Source organism: Pholcus phalangioides, unplaced genomic scaffold, assembly GCF_987345545.1.
Source record: "Pholcus phalangioides strain wild (caught in Gottingen) unplaced genomic scaffold, Ppha-v1.0 ptg000005l_1, whole genome shotgun sequence".
In the NCBI taxonomy this organism is placed as follows: Eukaryota; Metazoa; Arthropoda; class Arachnida; order Araneae; family Pholcidae; genus Pholcus; species Pholcus phalangioides.
The window spans coordinates 13,574,239-13,592,496 of NW_028301598.1; the positions used below are offsets into that span (position 1 = coordinate 13,574,239).

The 18,258-nt window shown below is 36.4% G+C and overlaps 1 protein-coding gene across 2 annotated transcripts in view; it reads right to left on the reverse strand.

The window, feature by feature from the left end:
• The window catches only part of LOC149086339 (uncharacterized), a 138,940-nt gene that overhangs the window by 105,636 nt on the left and 15,046 nt on the right, over positions 1 to 18,258 (reverse strand). For both annotated transcript variants that reach the window (XM_089232386.1, XM_089232385.1), the window contains exon 2: positions 10,045 to 11,220. In XM_089232386.1, the coding sequence (XP_089088512.1) occupies positions 10,045 to 11,190 (1,146 nt within the window). In that variant the 5' untranslated portion in view covers positions 11,191 to 11,220. The remainder of the gene's footprint in view (positions 1 to 10,044; positions 11,221 to 18,258) is intronic.

An 18,258-nucleotide genomic window follows, 5' to 3' on the forward strand; every position in this document is an offset into this window, starting at 1 on the left:
TGGAGCAATCTGGACAGTTTTAAGCAGCTTTTTCTATGTCGCTATCAATGTCGCTCCAGTAGACATAGGATCAAGCAATTTCTTTCATTTTAACAATGCCCAGATGGCCTTGATGGAGTTCATCAAGAATTTGATTTCTAAATTTCTTCGGAATAAAAACACTTTGGCCATGCATTATATATCCGTCCTGCAAGGTGTACTCGGCTTCCTTCCCTCCTAAAGGTTCACCGAATTTCGATTTCCTCAGCAATGGACCCAACTCTTCATCATTTTGTGTCTCTTTTGCTAAATGTTGAGCTTTCACTGGTAGTGTTTCGATTTGATTCAACTGGAAGAGTTCTATGTCATCCTTGACAACTAAGTCTTCCGACCTTAAAGGTAATCGGGAAAGACAATCTGCATTACCATGGTTCTGTGTGTTACGATAAATGATATCGAACTGATATGCTTGTAAGATCAAGGCATAATGCAGAAGTCGAGTAGCCGTCAACACTGGTAGACCTTTCTTCTAGCTGAATATTGCTACCAAGGGCTTGTGATCTGTTATGAGAGTAAATCTACAAATACAACGCCACAACAGGCAAATTGCCCAACGAGATGGCTGACTTAAGAACATCATGGATCCCCGAGCCATTTTTTGGAGGCCCTACCTACTACTGCTACACCACACATGCACCCCCCCCCCCCGCGGAACCCCCCAACGGATCGGTACATGCGGGAATGTGCGTGTACGTGTAGTGCAACCTGACGTGAAGTTTGTTTCTGTGTAATGCTTGTTATGTGTAGTGCTGTCATCTGCCCCCAGTTTTTCTAACTATGAGTGAAGTGTTATGGTTGAATGATTTACCGTTGTAGGACTGTTGCTCTCTGTGGCGAGACTTTTTAATGGGGAGATCGGCTCGCATTTGCGCCTTGAAGTTGGGAACCACAGAAAACCAACTTCAGCCGACCACCACTGTGGGGTTCGAACCCGGATCCTCGCATCACGAGTCCGGCACTATAACCAAATAAAATCTTCGGCCTTTCAAGTAAAACATAAATTTCTTTACTGCCCAGATAATTGCCAAAGCTTCTTTGTCAATCTGGGAGTATCTCTGTTCTGTTTTCATCAGCGTACGAGAAGCGAAGGCAATTGGTCGTTCTGTTCCATCAGGTAAAGCATGTAATAGAACTGTTCCTATTCCCACTGGAGAAGCATCCGAAGCAAGAGTAAGAGGTAGTGTAGGATCATAGTGCATCAAGATTCACTTTGAGCAAATTTCCTTTTTGATCTTCTTGAATGCAGTCTCACACTTTTTGGACCAATGCCACGGAACGTCCTTTTTCGTCAGCTCATTGAGAGGATAGGCAATGGTTGCCAGATTTGGACAAAATTTCCCGTAGGAATTTACCATGCCCAGAAAACTTTTTATTTCCTGAACATTTTTCGGTGCGGGAACTTTCAAAATTGCTTCAGTTTTCTCATTTGTTTCACTTAGGCCATTTTCATCAATTTTGTGACCTAAGAAATTTATTTCTTTTTGAAAAAATGTGCTCCTTTTCAAATTTAACTTCAGCCCATATGCTCCTGTCATTTTTTGAAAAAATTTTCCCAAGCCCCGAGATGTGACTCGTCATTTGTTCTGGTCACTCTGGCGTCATCCATAAAAACTTTTACACCATCTATTCCTTGGAATAGCCCATCAATGTACCTCTGCCATATTGCTGGAGCTGCATTTAGGCCGTACATCAATCTTTGCGTATCTGTCTGTAGCGTTCCTCCGGGAACCGTTTCACATTAAGTTCTATTTATAATTAAATGTTGAATTTCGAAGTGAGCCTGTTCTGCTTTCATGAGCTGAAACCATTCAAATACAGTCCACTACTTACTGGGCGCCGACATATTCCTTGGAATAACTCATCAATGTACCTCTGCCATATTGCTGGAGCTGCATTTAGGCCGTACATCAATCTTTTATAGGCGTATAACCCCTTATGAATGTTTATGGTTAGGAGTCGTTGACTGTGAGGGTGCACTTTCATTTGCAAATATGCATGACTGAAATCCAATTTTGAAAATCGTTTACCCCATTTAAACATGAGAATATTTCTTCAAACATTGGTAAGGGATGCTGAGGCACCTCTAGCTTAGGATTTAATGTGACAGAATAATCTGCAATAACCTTATGGATCCGTCCGGTTTCACCACGGGAACAACTGGTGTAGCGCAATCTGAAGTTTCAACTCGCTCGATAATGCCTTCTCTTTCAAGCCGGCCTATTTCTTTTTCAACCCGGTCTTTTAATGCAAAGGGCACAGTTCTCGCTCTACGAAACTCTGGGGTAACATCTGGTTTTAGCTTTAGTTCCACTTCATGGTTATTTATCTCACCTAATTTGTTGTCGAAAATCTCTTTATAATCATCCAACAATTTTTTTAGATCCATGTCATTAGCGGTCCTCACAGCCTTAAGAGAGTTCCAGTCTAGATTGATTTTGTATAGCCATTCACCGCCAAAAATCGTGTCTAAATTTTCCCTTACCAAATATAAGTTCAAGTGCAACTTTTGTTTTCCGTACACCACTTTCACAGTGACATATCCCGCTGGGAAAATTTTTTAAGTAAATAATAGGGAAGACATATTTTTAAATAAGAGTATTCCTGTCAAATGTATCAAGCACATTTATTTTTGTCGGAACTTATAATGCTGATATTTAAACTACAGAAAGTTTTAATGCAGAAACAAGATTTTCATAGAATTTAAATTTTGAAATATCAAATCACTTGGTTTGCATGAATGTGTATATTTTTGGAAATAAAAAACTACATAAATTATAGATATTTCTGCCTCGAAACGTTCTATAAATGAATCGAAAGTCTCTGAAGCTTCATCGTATTTATCAAACGAAACCGTCACTTTTTGGTTTGTTGACGTTAGGCCCCGTTGCTCTTTGAGAGCTTCCATTAGAGCTTGATTCTGTCTTATTAACTCTTCAACTAAATTTTCCATCGTCAGAGATGTATGAAAAACTTTTTCTCCTACCTTTTGCAGTCTACGAGTAAATACTCTATCCAACTTTTAAGATGGGCCTCGTCGCCACTTGTTGTGTTTACTTTAACACTTTGTTAGCCGAGTGGATAACACATGGGTATTTATTTTGATGAGCATTTATTATTAGGTTAGACTTAGATAGATTACATACATATAGATAGGAAGAATTTATACAGCGGAAAGAGCAGAACATTTAGACATCTTGTCTACTTGATGTCTGAGGTGGAACTCCCTAGTTCCTCTTACACAACACAAGGTGGCGTTGTATGTTCTTATCACTTTAGGTCTTTTAGTCATTTCTTATAAGGACACCACAGATATTTAGGCCACTTTTATTTGATGAAAAAAAGTGGTTTTTTTGAAGAAAAAAAACCACTTGGTTAAAACCATGGTTTAAACCAGTGGTTCTCAACCGGGGGCCCTAGGATATTCCAGTGGGGCCACGAATGAAAATCTTGCAAAAGGGGAGCCACGGCTACTGATACGGGGTCCACGAAGAAATTTGTGACATTAAAATTTTTTAGTCACTCTGACTAAAAAAATTTAATTTCAAACAAAATGCGTAGAATATCTTTTTCGTAATTTTTCTCCATTCAAGTAACATTAACATGAGGAAGAAGAGTGGTTCATGTAATCTCTGTGGTTTTACGACTTGGGGGTGATAGTAGGCCCTGACACAAACTATAGAAGAGGTTTAAGCAAAATGGAATAACTGTAAAGACAGAAAATTGTGTGTTCGAAGACTTTTCATTCAAAGAGGGCTGCCATAAAGAAAACAGATAAAGATTTTTTGACCATTCATTGATATTCTTTTGAGAGTGCTGGTAGTAAATGTAATCCAAGACGTAGATGGGTGAAAAATGAAAGCTTGTAAAAAACCCATCGTTTTCATGTAATTACAGACGGATAGCCATCTAGTTTAGCACGAAGCTATCTTCAGCCAGCACTGAGTGGTCCGATGGGGAATATATTTATAAAAATCGAATGGAGAATGATTGCTCTGGGGTATTTTTTTATGAATTTTGAAAGGGGGGTGCCAATCCATTGCCTCCGCTGAAAAGTAATAAAGTCGAATTCAGTTATAACGAACTCCAAGAGATCAAATCATACATGGGGAAAAATACCCGCAAAATTTAAAATTTTTTAAAACTACATTGCTGTGATAATGTATTGGGACAGGGGTGGCTTAAGCGAGCGTGCAAGGTGTGCGGCACACTCGGGCGGCAGGTTGTAAGGGGCGGCAGCGTAGACTTTACTTAAGACCACAAAATTTGACACAGTAAAAATTCACGACATCACGCTTTTGAATCCTACTATACCTCGACAACGGAAACGTTGAGAAAATAGACAAGGCCTCTGATCATAATACCAGAAACAAGAATGGAAGCTATCTGGGCGGCTCGAGACAAAGTCTGTATCCGTGTGGGATTTATTTTTTGCGCCTCCAACCTATTGCTCCCTCCATAGCCCCTACCTCCTGCATCAGGGAATCTTTCGTAGGGCCCATTCCCGATTTTCCACGGGACCCCTTCTACAATTAATTTATAGAGCGAAAAAAGAAAAGTTATAAGGATTTAATCCCGGGCCTCAAGCTGGAGCCCTGTCAGCCGTACCCTTAGAAGTTCATGTCCCTCCCTCACAATTTATCCAAACAATTCCTAACAAAACATTTTTTCGGCCCTTCATTTCCAATTTTGCGCTCCTCCAGAGCCGACAATTTGGTTTTTTTTGGAAAATTGAATTTTTTTTTACCCATTCACCCCGGATTTAGCAAGCGGTGCCGCATGTGGCCGCAATGGATCGCGTGGCCAAGCGCCACCCCTGTACTCTATTACAAGGGCCATTTTGGTTCCCTCACCCATCTCCCCCACAAGAGCCTGGGATAATTCTCATAATTTTTTGGCTTTTTCAGGCTATAAATTAACTCAAGATATACAGAAGACTGGATGTTGTGAAGATATTTATTATTTGAGATGTTAATTTTTTTTTTTTTTTTTTTTAATTTTTCTTATAAAAATAAAAGATGAAAAACTTAAATATTATTGTTCTTGACCAATATTCAACGAAGTCATCTGCATTCAAATTTTGGAAATATTCCGTTTTGAAAGAAAATTAGTGGAAATGTTACCTTTTCATAGCTGCCAACTTTTGAAAATGAAAATTCGGGAGATTTTCGCGCACACCCGTATTTTATGCTAAAACCACTCCCTAATAAATACAATAGGGATTTTTCCAAATAAAATAGGGATTTTCCAAATATAAAAGTTAGAGCGTAGGGAATAAAATACCTACTCAAAAAATGAAGTCAAATTAAAATAGGGATTTTACACACATGGAAGTTAAACCCTTGGGAATAAAATTCCTACGCAAAAAACAAGTGAAATTGGAGGCCAAAACTTCAATGATGTAAAAATAAATATTGTGTTCAATCAGAAACGCTGTGAACAAACATTCGGCGCGAATGACCCCAAAATCATCGGAAGATGAAGGAAAACACCGTCAATTTTTGAAGAACACTGACTTTTTGTGACACTTGCTTGATGTTTTTTTTTCATTTCATTTCACGAGTGATGATGGCAGTCTTTCCATGACCGATGTTTATGTCCGTAACACAACTTGTACAAAAAGGAAAAGTCGGCCCTCTTCTGGAACGTTTGATGAAAGGAAATTCATCGGAATAAGTATCTTTAAAATTGATTAAATATGTTTTTGCTTATCAGTATTCGTGTTTTGTTATATCGCACGTTATAACAAAAGAAATTTTGACCACATGCGCGTGACTATAATCTTCAATTATTATCCAGGACTATTGGCTGCTAAGTCATTTCCCTGCACGATAAGACAAACAACTTTCTTGTTACCATCAGAGGGTTTGTAAAACTTCCTTAAAAAGGGAATTTTACATTCACGACGATACCCCATTTACGACGTGTGACGTCATTTCGAAAGGGAAAAAAAAGATGCCCCACAAGAAATTCCTTTGTTTTCCAATTGTTTTCATAAGCGGGGATTTTTTTTAATGAAGTAGGGAATTTTAAGGGACAATTAGGGATTTTTGTGATTTTCGTAAAAATTCGGGAGATTTAAGAACTTTTCGGGATGTCGAGCGATGAAGTTAAAATTCGGGAGATTCCCGAAAAATTCGGGAGACTTGGCAGCTATGCCTTTTGATGAAAATCGGAGTTGTTTTAATTTGAAAAAATGGAAATTTCTTCGCCCCCGTTGATTGATTCCAGAAGATTTCACTTAGCGGACCCTAACTTGGCTAGGCATCCTTATAGCTAAGAGTATTTTCTTAATAATAATTACCCCGTTAGATATCATCTTCACAGGATAAGTGATGATGGCTCACAAAAATAAGTGCTCTTTCAAGGATTAAGTTATCTGGCATTTATTAAGAATGTTTTTTGTTCTGGAATTATTTTACCAAAGACAAAATATTTTCTACTTCAAAAGCGGGACGTATGGTCACGCACATTTTGCATGGTATACAATGATGTACGGCTTTCTTCTGAAAAAAAAAATCAGGTTTATTTCCAGGTGCCCTTCACCGAAGCCCTATCAGCCTCCTGGCAGGGTCGCCAGTAGGGACGGCACATGAGGCTTCGCACTCGGGCGGCAGGTAAGCTCGAGCCGCCCCTGTATTCGGACTTCCTCCAAGATTGACACCACATCTTTAAAGTTTTTTTAATCGATACTGTAATGCTTCTTTTTAACTGCCCTACTACTGGCCTGCAGCATCCTAAATAATTTCAATGCAATTTTCCTATCCTGCAAAAACAATGTTTTGGACATTAGAAAGAAAATTCTAAAAAGGCGTATGACTACATTTAAAGCAATTTAAATCCGTTTATTAGAGACTCACTGCCTTTGCTGATTTCTAAAAAAAGTGCAATAAATTCTCACGTAAGTCTTCACTTTGAAATGTCCATAACCCGCTTAATGCGTCTCTTTGTATCTGCCAACCTAAAATTTACGGTTTTTAGTGTTGATAATACGCATGCAAAACCAATTCAGCGACGCGTTTTCACAATCTGCAAAAACTGCTTGGATTCGATAGATGGAAATGTCTAAATGCCAAAGATTTGGAGTTCAAATCAAAATGTCAAATAATTGAAATTGTGCTTCGTATAAATGAAATATTTTAATATTGAAAGAGCTATATATATAGAGATTAATCGTGCCCGTAGTCATACGTCTCATAAATGTGAAATCTTGTCATAAAACTGAGAGTGAGGCACGAATCCCCTTGCGCACAAGTGGAATTTCGAGGTATTTATGCACAACCGAGCCCGTCTGGGCCATTTTTCTTTTTCTTCCCACCCTTTCTTCCTTTTGTTTCCTTCCTAAATTTATAAAAGTAAAAAGGATAATCATTATAAAAAGGGCTGTTTTCAGATCAAATTGCAGAAGTTCAATTACTTTACTGCAAAGATTTTCACTGTCAGATTTTTTTGGGGGGAAATACAGTCAAACCCAAAGCGTATTAAAGACCCTTTATTAATATGCTTTGGTCAAACCCCATTAGACCGGAACTCCAAGAGACCCGAGAAATCACTTCGTAATAACGAAATTTCGTTACAAAGGAATTATAGATTTTTATATTGTTCCTATGTAAACCTATGCGAGGGATTAGAAAAGTTTTTGTTAAAACGATATTTTTCCCGTTGTAATGGTATTTGTTACAATGAGAGTCGACTGTATTTCATCTCAAGCTATTTTTTTACGTGTATTTGGAGGCTGCATGGGTAACAGGGCGTATGGCACTTTACTGGTGAGCCATTAATCTTAGAGACATACCCAACTAGAAAAAGTATCCAAATCACGTGTCCAACTTAGATATGTCATTCATGTTGTAAGGGGTTGTATAGCTATAAAATTTAAAAAAACAACTTTTTATACCGTCCCCGTGTGCCAAAGAACCCAATTAAGAAGTTGTTGCTCTGTCTTTCCCGATGCCAACTAAAATAATTTCACGTTTCTAAGTGCAATATTCAAAGAGATATGCGAATTCAAAAACTTGAAGAAATTTGGGAAAAAACAGCATTCAATGCGGGTAAAATGGATTCCCCTCATTTAATGCTTTTTCAACTTTCTTGGAATATCTCAGTGAAAATTTGAACTTAGACACGTTGAATCTTTTTGTCGGAGACCAGGAAAATAACTTTCCAATAGGGTTTTGGGGCACAGGGTGTCTGCATAAAAACTTAATAGTTTTTATTTTTTACAGAGTCATTTTAATGACTCTGTAACCCCTGGCAACATGAATCAAATATCTGAGTACTACACATTATTCGGTTACTTTTTCCAACTGGAAATAAGCCTCTAGGACCAATGGTTCGCCAGTAAAATGCCATATGCCCCGTTACCTATGCGCCCTGTATATGAAATACAGTACGGACTGTTATGTGAAATATTGTGTTGTGTTTAAGCCAACACGCACGTTGTTTCGTTCGCCTGCGAGAGAGCGGTCACATTATGAACCAAAAAGCCACTTGAAGGTAGCTTGTCATCCAACGAAATATCAGATTTTCACCGTATCGAAATTGAAGTCAACAAACTGATAATTTTCGTATTTGAAAATCTGATTATTTATATTTTCCGATGGGCTTGAAATCCTGATAATGAATCATTATTATGTTCACACGAACAGTTTTGTCACTGCATACATGATTTCTCTGGAATGAATGGTTCAAACAAATATTTAAAAAAAATTTTCATACACATTTTAGTTTTTTTTTTAAATTCATAGTAGGGCTACAACATGAACCTATATCCTTGATACATATATTATTGTTGAAAACAATGTGGAAGGTTGAACTTTTCAATTGTGATTCATTTGTGTGACTACTCCCTCATTACTACTTTTATCCGCACGAAGAGAATAAAATTAACAAAACTGTTTTCTACCACTTTTTGCAATTTTTATCATTATAGGAATGCATATTTTGGAAGCTACAACTGACATTTCTCAATGAAACCATACTCTTTTACACGAAAAAACTAATTTGGAAATAATAAAAATTTCATCCAGTACTGTAACTTGATGACATTGTGCCGTCTTCAAGCGCAGAGTTTACATGGTTTAAAATTTTTTTTTTTTAATTGGACTGACACAACACATAAAACATACAAATCAAACTGAGAAAACACAAAACAATAAACTACACAAAAAGTAACATTATGATGATACAGACACTTTGTGACCCCAAGGGATTTATTCTATTTTTACTGTATTCTATTATGTTTATTTTGCTTTTTCGTTATTTTCATAAATTAAAAATTAATCAAATTAAACTCAAAAATATTTATACTTCAGACAATTTTTGAATACCTATCTTCTAATGGGAAAACGGGGGGAGGGGGGAGAAAGGAAGGGGGAGTAGAAAATTACTCATGTTCGCAAGGGGGCCACAGGAATGAGAAATGGTTGAAAGGGGGCCATGGACAAAAAAAGGTTGAGAACCACTGGTTTAAACCAACATGGGCGGAGATACGGGGGGGGGGCAGCATCAAAAGTGGAGTGAGCAGATCTAATGTATGTGTATGTATATGAATTAACATAATCATCGTGCCCCCCCCCCCACCCCAGACTTCATTAACAACAGCAATTTGGAAAAAGAATCACCCCTCCCAACAGTGAGCTCTAGATCTGCTCATGCCACTAAGGAATTATTAGCATATACATGGGGCTGGTTCTCAGGGTCGTCATTTCAACTTTTTCCAGGGGGGGGGGGGGGGCAAAGCACATGTACTCAATGTATGTATATATATATATATACCATCCATTTTTAGTGTATTTTCGAAAGCCCCCCCCCCCCCAAATGACAGGCCTGCTGGTTCTGTAAGAATCACCCTGTAGTTAATGTGATGAATATTAAATTTTTCCTCAGTATAAACTATCTTGGGTTCATAAGTGTGATATTTAGCACCATGAATAAAAATTTTCATATCATAACAGAACAAAAGATAAATTATTAATGGTTATTATTTGAAAAAAGTGAAATACTTACAATATCAGGAAGCATACCAGCTGGTCCAGGAAACTTTCTTTTCCGGAACTTGCCAACACTGTTTTCATTTGATCTTACACCAGGCCTTCTTACTATAGGGCTTGATGAATTCGGTGAGCCGTTCTCCAACACTGATGGAAGTTTGCTTTGCTTTTCCACAGGAGAACTACAATATCTTCGAACTGAACTTCCATTAGGAGTAGAGCTGCTTGGGGACAAAAGCAATTGTGTCATGGCTGTTGGAGTAACTACTTCAGGCACCGAATTTTGACACATGCTGTTCGAGCTCTGTAATGTACTTTGTATGGCATATTTAGGCACATTATTCAGGTCAGTCCAAATATTTGACTCAACAGATGAGCATGTAGAAGTATTTATTAAATTATCACATAGGCTACCCACTTTGCTGAGCTGCCGTGAATGTTTTTTTGCATCAGAAGGATCAGCTACAACTTTTTTGTTGCTCTCACCAACGGGAATTGTTTCCGATGAGCCATCAGAAATACTTTTTTCAGAGCTAGGATGTTTCGCAGAATTCTTCAAATCATTTGCAGTTCTTTTTTCTAAATTGCAGTCGAACATTTTCTGAAAATCATCAAAGTAAATATCAAAGTCAATATCAAATGCAGTGTCACAATCATCTAGAGCTGACTCGAGTGTAGGATTAGAAATTGTATCATTTTTCTTTTCAGCACCAGTCTGGCTAGAAACTACAAAGCTTGAATTCTCACAAATTATAGCATCTTTTCTTTTGTGTGATTCAGGAGATGATTTTGTTTTCTTAGGTTCCCCTGATGGCTTATAAGAAAACTTACTGAGATAAGACAATGTTTTTGGTGAGTTTCCTGTATTTTTCTTCACATAAGTATTCAACTTGTCCTGATTCTGAACATCTTCAGACAGATCAACAGAATATGATTTTCTAACATTGTATATAGGTCTATCTTGACTACTAAGCACATTATTTTCAGCCTCTCTGTCTGAACTGCAAGATGGAACCCCTCCCATCTTCTCAAAACATCCACCACTATTCATGAAGGAGTATTCAGATTCTCCATTGCCAAATGGCCTATTAATGGTCTTACTGGAAATGGGTTGTGAACTGGTCCTTCTACTGAACAACCCAAGATTACTGCCTGCATTCATCACAGCTGAACATGAAGTTGAAAGGGCATCCTAAATGTTCATGGCATAGGGGAGAAAAAAAAAAATCAATATTAACAAAATTCAACAGACCACAAAAATAAAAACCATTAATAATAGAATGAATATCCCCAATTTAGTTATGATCAATATTAAGCAAGAAATTATTCAAAGAAGTACAAAGGCTTTTGAATCCAAAGTGGTTAAAAAAAAAGTCTTGAGTGGTTTAAATGTCAATACATAGTGAACAATTGTGTTTGCATCTGCAACAGTCATATAGAATGGGATAACAGCCACCTACAGTGGGTAACTGGCCAAAAGCGGTTGAAACTATTGAAATATATTGAAGTGGTCTTAAACTAATGCAGTAATAGCTTTATGGGTATCATTTTTCCAGCCACCTTGTTGGGAATTTTGCCTGCTGTGGCCTTGTATTTGTATTTATAACTATTTTCTTTGACATTAACTTTAAAATTAAGATCAGGTTTTACTTTTAACAAGCATAAGAATAATTTTTTTTCCAAAAAAAAACAAGGTTGGATTCACTTTGACCGGGTGTGATTCTAACCATGTAGTAAACCTGTTTGAACCATCCTGGTTGATTATTTACCAGTTTTGACAATTATGAGTGGTTTACTACTATAGACGACTTGAAATGCGGTCAGAAGAAACAGCAGTCAATTTTTCCATTATTAATTTTTTAACGAGCAGTTTCTCATAGAGCTGCCATAGTATCATGCCATCCTCTTCTCACAGAAAAGGCAAGACCACAACTGGCAGGAGGGCAAAGGAGAGTGAGGTCTAGTGCGTCTCACACTTTGGATCAGGAAGGGCACAGAGTTTAAACTCAATTGTGTCAACCCTCCATGTTATAAATAATCTTAAATTTTGTGAAAAGAAACAGTTAAATAAGAACTCTTGACTGTTCAAAACCTCAAAGTGGAAACCAATTAGATTTTTTTCTTCTGGTATACTATTAGAGAACCACAAGCAGTGGGCTGCAGTGACGTGGATGGGCTTCCTCCAACCCACACTGGCAAGCGTGGAGGATTACAGCCACAAACCCTCTGAAAAGAAATATGAATTCTGTCTATAAACTAAGGCCCTCAGTTCCCAGCAGTCTGAGTGTCCCTGGTTATGGCAGCAACCAGCAAGACATGAAAACAGGGTGCTAAGAATCTCTGGGTTGGACCAGCCTGTCAGGAGTTAGCAGCCAATTTGCAGGAGTTGGAAGAAGAACTGGAAAATATAAATTGGGACAGCTTAAGCATCTGTGAAGTAAGAAAAAAAAGAGAGGAGATAATTCAACTTGCCATGGACATGCATTTTACTACAGAGGAACAGGTAATGGAAGAATTAGTGGAGTAGGATTTCTCATTCGTAAAAAGTGGAAAAATCACATCATTTAGTTAGATAGTACATCTGATAGAGTTGCAAAGTTGGTTATGCAAATATCAAGCAGATACCGGATACTGATTACACAAGTCTATGCACCAACAACAAACTATTCTGAGTAAGAAGTATAAGACTTTTATGAAGAGTTAGACGAGCTGATAGTGAAGGAAACCATCACATCAAAACAGTAACGAGTGAATTCAATGCCAGAATTAGAGAGAGAAGAAATGATGAAAGCTCAGTTGGAAGTCATGGTTATGGTGTATGAAACGACTGAGGAAACTGACTTGTCAAATTTGCAAAGAGCGAACAGTTATGCATCATGAATTCATTTTTTAAGAAAAAACCCCTAAGAAAGTGGACCTGGAGGTGCCTAACTGGAACAACAAGTGAGATCAACTGCATCCTATCTAATAAGAAGCATATGATCCAAGACTGCAGTGCTCTCGACAAATTCAATACAGAAAGTGATCATCGATGGTGAGATGTAGAATAAGGCTTAACACTAGAATGGAAAGAGCAAAATTTATCAAAAATAGAAAAACTGTCATCAATATGGTAAAGCTTCAAGAACATCAATATAAATTCCTGTTAGAGCTGAAGAATCGATTTGTTTTGCTATATAACACCACTGATGATGGACAAGACAATCCTGATGCTTACATAAAAAAAATAGTCCGAAAAATTATAAAAAAGTGTGTTTGTGATTCCAAGAAATTATTTAACACACACACACACACTTTTGCTCCCAAAACGAATCTTTTAAAAATACTTCAAAATATACATATTCTAAACACTGCACTATGCAGCAATTTTTTGAATATACATAAACTAACATTAAAATAAAATTTAAACCTGAAAGCAACACATTTTCTTTGAAAACAAACAATTTTCTCCCAAAAAACCCCATTTCTCCAAAAAAGCATTTAACCTAAAAAACCCAGCCGGGGGGAAAATAGCTATCTACCCGGGGAACAAATTTGACAACCCTGGTTGAAATGGGGTAGACACACGATCCACTGTAGTGGTCTTCCCACGTGCAATTCACATGTACACCAGTCCCACCAGTAGTGTCGGAGCCGGGGGTGCTGTGGGTGCTCATGCACCCATAGTAATTTGTGGCATGGATCCCAGCACCCCCAGAATTGATTCAGAAATTAAAATTTCCGATATAAAACTAAAGACAAGCACTCACAGTTTAGAAACACTTCCGACGCCCTGAGTCCCACTCAGGCAGTTGAGAGATGTGCCTGACTTGTTACAGAATCCACAACTAAAGTATGTTGGTAGATAAAGCTAGAAATAGCTACACCATATCTACGCTGTTATAAAAATTAGTCATACCTAATTTCTCCTAAAAGAGTTAGACTTTAAACGTGAACACTTGGAAAAGAAACAATAGAAAAAAAACTGTAAACCACTAAATCCTAGTTAATTTTGGTAACTATAATGTAAATTACACACACTCTCCTACTTTGGATGGTTGATTGGGCAGGGTGTGGGTGAAACTCGATGTGCAGCCACCTCATCGTGGCAAGTTCTGGGTCAGTTTGTTCTGACAAAGCATGCAAAGAGCTGCACAGTGAAACTTGCAAAAATTTGGTCAATTCCAGTTTTTCAAACACATTGTGCGATCGATAAACATTGAAATAATGATGTTTTAATTTAATTTACTTTATTGAACCACAAAATAAGCATAACAAACTTCTGCATGTCAATCATTCAATTTTAAGTAAAATTTTAAAAAATTAAGAAAAATGTTCAATTTTGTCAATTTTCATAAACTTCAAGTACGATGCACGACCGGTCATGTGAAATGGTTTAAAAAAATTTTCACATCATTTTTCTTTTTATTAAAAGAGGAAACTTTTCCGCACTATAGCAATTTGAAAAAAAAAAAATTTCGACCCACCCTAATGTACATCTTTTCTGTGTCATTCTGAGGATTCATTACTCTGGAGGTGTTTTACATTTATCTAAATTAGCCATTTTTTTGGAACTTAAAATTACAGAATAACTTGAATTATCATTAAATACAAATGTCAATAACATTATTGTATATTTATATTAATATCACTTTATGCAAGACAATCTGTCACTTATAGCAACAACGGAATACCTTCATCTGACTGACAATTTTAACAGGCTAATTTTTTTTGGTCAGGCTTATATTTTCTGGTTAGGTCTTAGTTTCGGAGAAAAACTATGCTGTTTGTTCTGTTTCATTTGAAGATGTTCGTTACCAATCTTCAATTCAAGGATCCCACAAAGTTATTTTCTTTTCGTTATGAGATAATGTTATTTTTGTCTCTTGATATTTCAGTTATGAAAGTCTGATGCAACTTTGTAAAACTCATAAAAAAGTAATGCAAACACGTAAATATTTTTTGAATGAAAATTCAGTTTATATACATTGGTTTACTTCTTCACAGAGGCTTCAATTTATTTATACAAGGATTTGTTGTGTGAGTGAAAAATTATTGTGTATTATAAATAAGCAATAATTTCTGTGGATATGCTTATCACATATCAGGTATATTTGTTAAACTAAAGTTCATGGTTACATTTTCTGTTTGCGGTTTCTTGTAACATTTCAAAATGTGAATCTAATATCTAAATGCTCACATAAAAAAAGATAGAAGAATTATAAAAAGTGTGTTTGTGATTCCAAAAAATTATTTATCATCACATTTTTGTTCCTAAAAAAAATCATTTAAAAATATTTCAAAATATACATACTCTAAACACTGCACTACAAAGCAATTTTTGGAATACATAGACTAACCTCAAACTAAAATTTTAACCTGAAAGCAACACATTTTCTTTGAAAACGAACAATATTCCCCAAAAAACCTGGGGTTTTTTAGGCTAAAAAACCCAGCCCGGGAGGTAAAATAGGTATCCACCCAGGGAGCAAATTTGACAACCCTGGTTTCAGAATCAGAACTTTAAATATAATCACCCTGTAAATAACTGATATTTTTTCATAAATCATTTATTACTGTACAGTAAGAACTTGATTAACTGGGGGCGGGGGGGGGGGGGGGTTATTAATTAACTACTTTACCAAACACCAACTCCGGCCATATATCGCCATATGACAATTTTCAATCAGTGAAGTTGGGTGGAAAATGAAGATGCCATCTATCACATCTATCTAGTGGTCACTTCAGGCTCAGTAGGTGAAGAACTTGTTTCTGCCTGGATTTGAACCTGTGGACTTTGACGGTAACCTTCATAGTGAAAGACGAGCATCTTACCACTGAACCACGGGTGCTGAAGTAATGAACTGGTATCTTTGTACTTCAGAAATAGCTAGTATCTTTATTGGATTGATTATAAGACCACCTGCCCTTAGCATGATGGTGAAGTCACTATTGTTTCTGCTTCTTTGTGAAGGGAAATAAACAAAAGCCTGTGAGAAAATATACCACTACTATATTTAAATGCAAGATGCAATCCTCATTCATGAATTTGTTAAAGATAGAGCATCAGAATGCAGCCAAGATAAGAAAATGTAGTAAGAATGAAAAATTTTGGTACTGTATATAACTTCAAGTGTATAACTTAGATACTTTATATGAAAAAATATATATATTCAGGCCATTTTTATGAAATTTTTTTGCAAAAAACTACTTATACCATCTTATACTATTTAAAGATGTACCATCAGAATGTCAACCCCCCTCCCACAAGATTAGAAATGCGGTAGAAACAGGGTTGTTGATTTTTTTAAATTTAAATAATGATTTTTTTTATTTTATTGATTTTTTAAACATATTTTTTAACTAACACACTAGCCATAAATATTTTCTCAGAAAATACAATTGAAGAAATTTTCATTTATAAAAAATAATGACTATTTAAAAAACAAAAAACTATTTGCAAACTAAATAATCATGTATTTGTGAAATATATCAGAACATTATATAAAGAAAAAATGAAAAAAATTTGACATTTCTTGAATACCTCAAGTATATCGTATTGAATTATTTTACTCTAAATAATTGTTCATTCGCTTCATTAGAAACACTAGTTTTGATGCATTGTCAACTCCTAATCTGTTTTGCTATTTCAGGGGTGCAAGCGCCATTCATCCATTTTGGAGCAGGAAACTTATTTTTGGAGCAGAAATTTTGAAAATGGAACAGAACTACAAATTAACTACATCTGCAATACAAGGAGTAATTTTTCTGTTAAATGCCAAAAATTGTTGAACGAATATTTCTAAATAAAAATTTCCTTCACAAATTAAAGTCCATTTAAATTTTTTCTGAAGTATCTTATTTGTCAATACTAACACATGCATTACTGAAATGACGAATAAAAATTATTACTCCTTTCAAATTAAACACCATGCATAATGAAAACCTTGGCAGCAAGAATTTTTGCTGCTTGAACACCAAAATGTTATTAATCCCGATACAGCAAAAAAAAGTGCATGCAGAATATAATAGGGATCCGCTAGGTGGCGCAGGAAGTAGGACCACGTTTTTTTTTCACGTCTTTGTTTTCTTCTTATTTTATTGATTTAAATTGATTTATTTTATTAATTTAAGCTGTTTTATTCTGTAATTTAACGAGTAAATTGTAAGGAATGGGAAGCTGTGGTGTGTGCAAGTCTAACATCACAAATATAAAGAATTTGGTAAAATTCGCAGGACACTGGGACCAAGGTTTCCATTTCTTATGCACTGGCATTACCAGTAAGCAAGTGGCTTCGCCGAGAAATACATGGATGTGTGATTTCTGCAGGTCTTTTGAAAGTGCAATATTTTCGCGATTGGAATCAATGTTTGTGGCTTTGAAGATAGAGATTTTGAAGGAGATCAAAGACAACTCGACTCGCAAAAGCTGGAAGAAATGAAGGAGCCAATTGAGATCTACCGGGATCAAATACATGAATTGCAAATGTCAACCAATGAAATACGTTCAAAACAAGAATCCCTTTTCTCGGAATCAGGCATCGCTGGCAGTTCAAGTAAGTGACTTGATGTGCCAACTAAATGACCTGTCACACACAGTATTGCTGGAATAGGAATGTAGAGATTTCTGGAATTCCACGCACGAAAGATGAAAATGTGAAGACTATCGTATCCACAATCGGACAGAAAGCTGGACTTGAGGTATCGGAGATGGGCATTGATGTCGCGCACCAGATCAGAAACCATGGTAATCAACAACCTGACAAAATCGTTGCACAATTCCGTTCACGGGTCATTTGGGATGCCTACATTACTGCATAAAAAAAATGTGTTTGACGGTGAAAGACATCCATGGCACAGTCTTGGAACAACAGCGAGTGTTCATCAACGAGCACCTCTCATGCAGCAGAATAAACTACTTCTATCTCAAGGAGGCCAAGGAAGTTGCGAAACAGAAGGTTTATACTTTTGTGTGGGTCAAAGATGGTAAGATTCTAATGAGAAAGCAATCAGGTGATCGATCATTTCGCATAAAGAATTCAGATGTATTGAAAAATTTGTAACTCAGGTATGTGTTTGATTTTTTTTTTTTTTTAAATGGATCAGAATTTGACATTTTCCACAGTTGATAAATCAACATATTTTGTTATGACAATATAAATAATGTTACCATGGCCCATTTAAATATATGTAGTTTACGTGCACATTTTGACATCTTTGTAGCATATTTAGATCAGCTTGATATAAAACC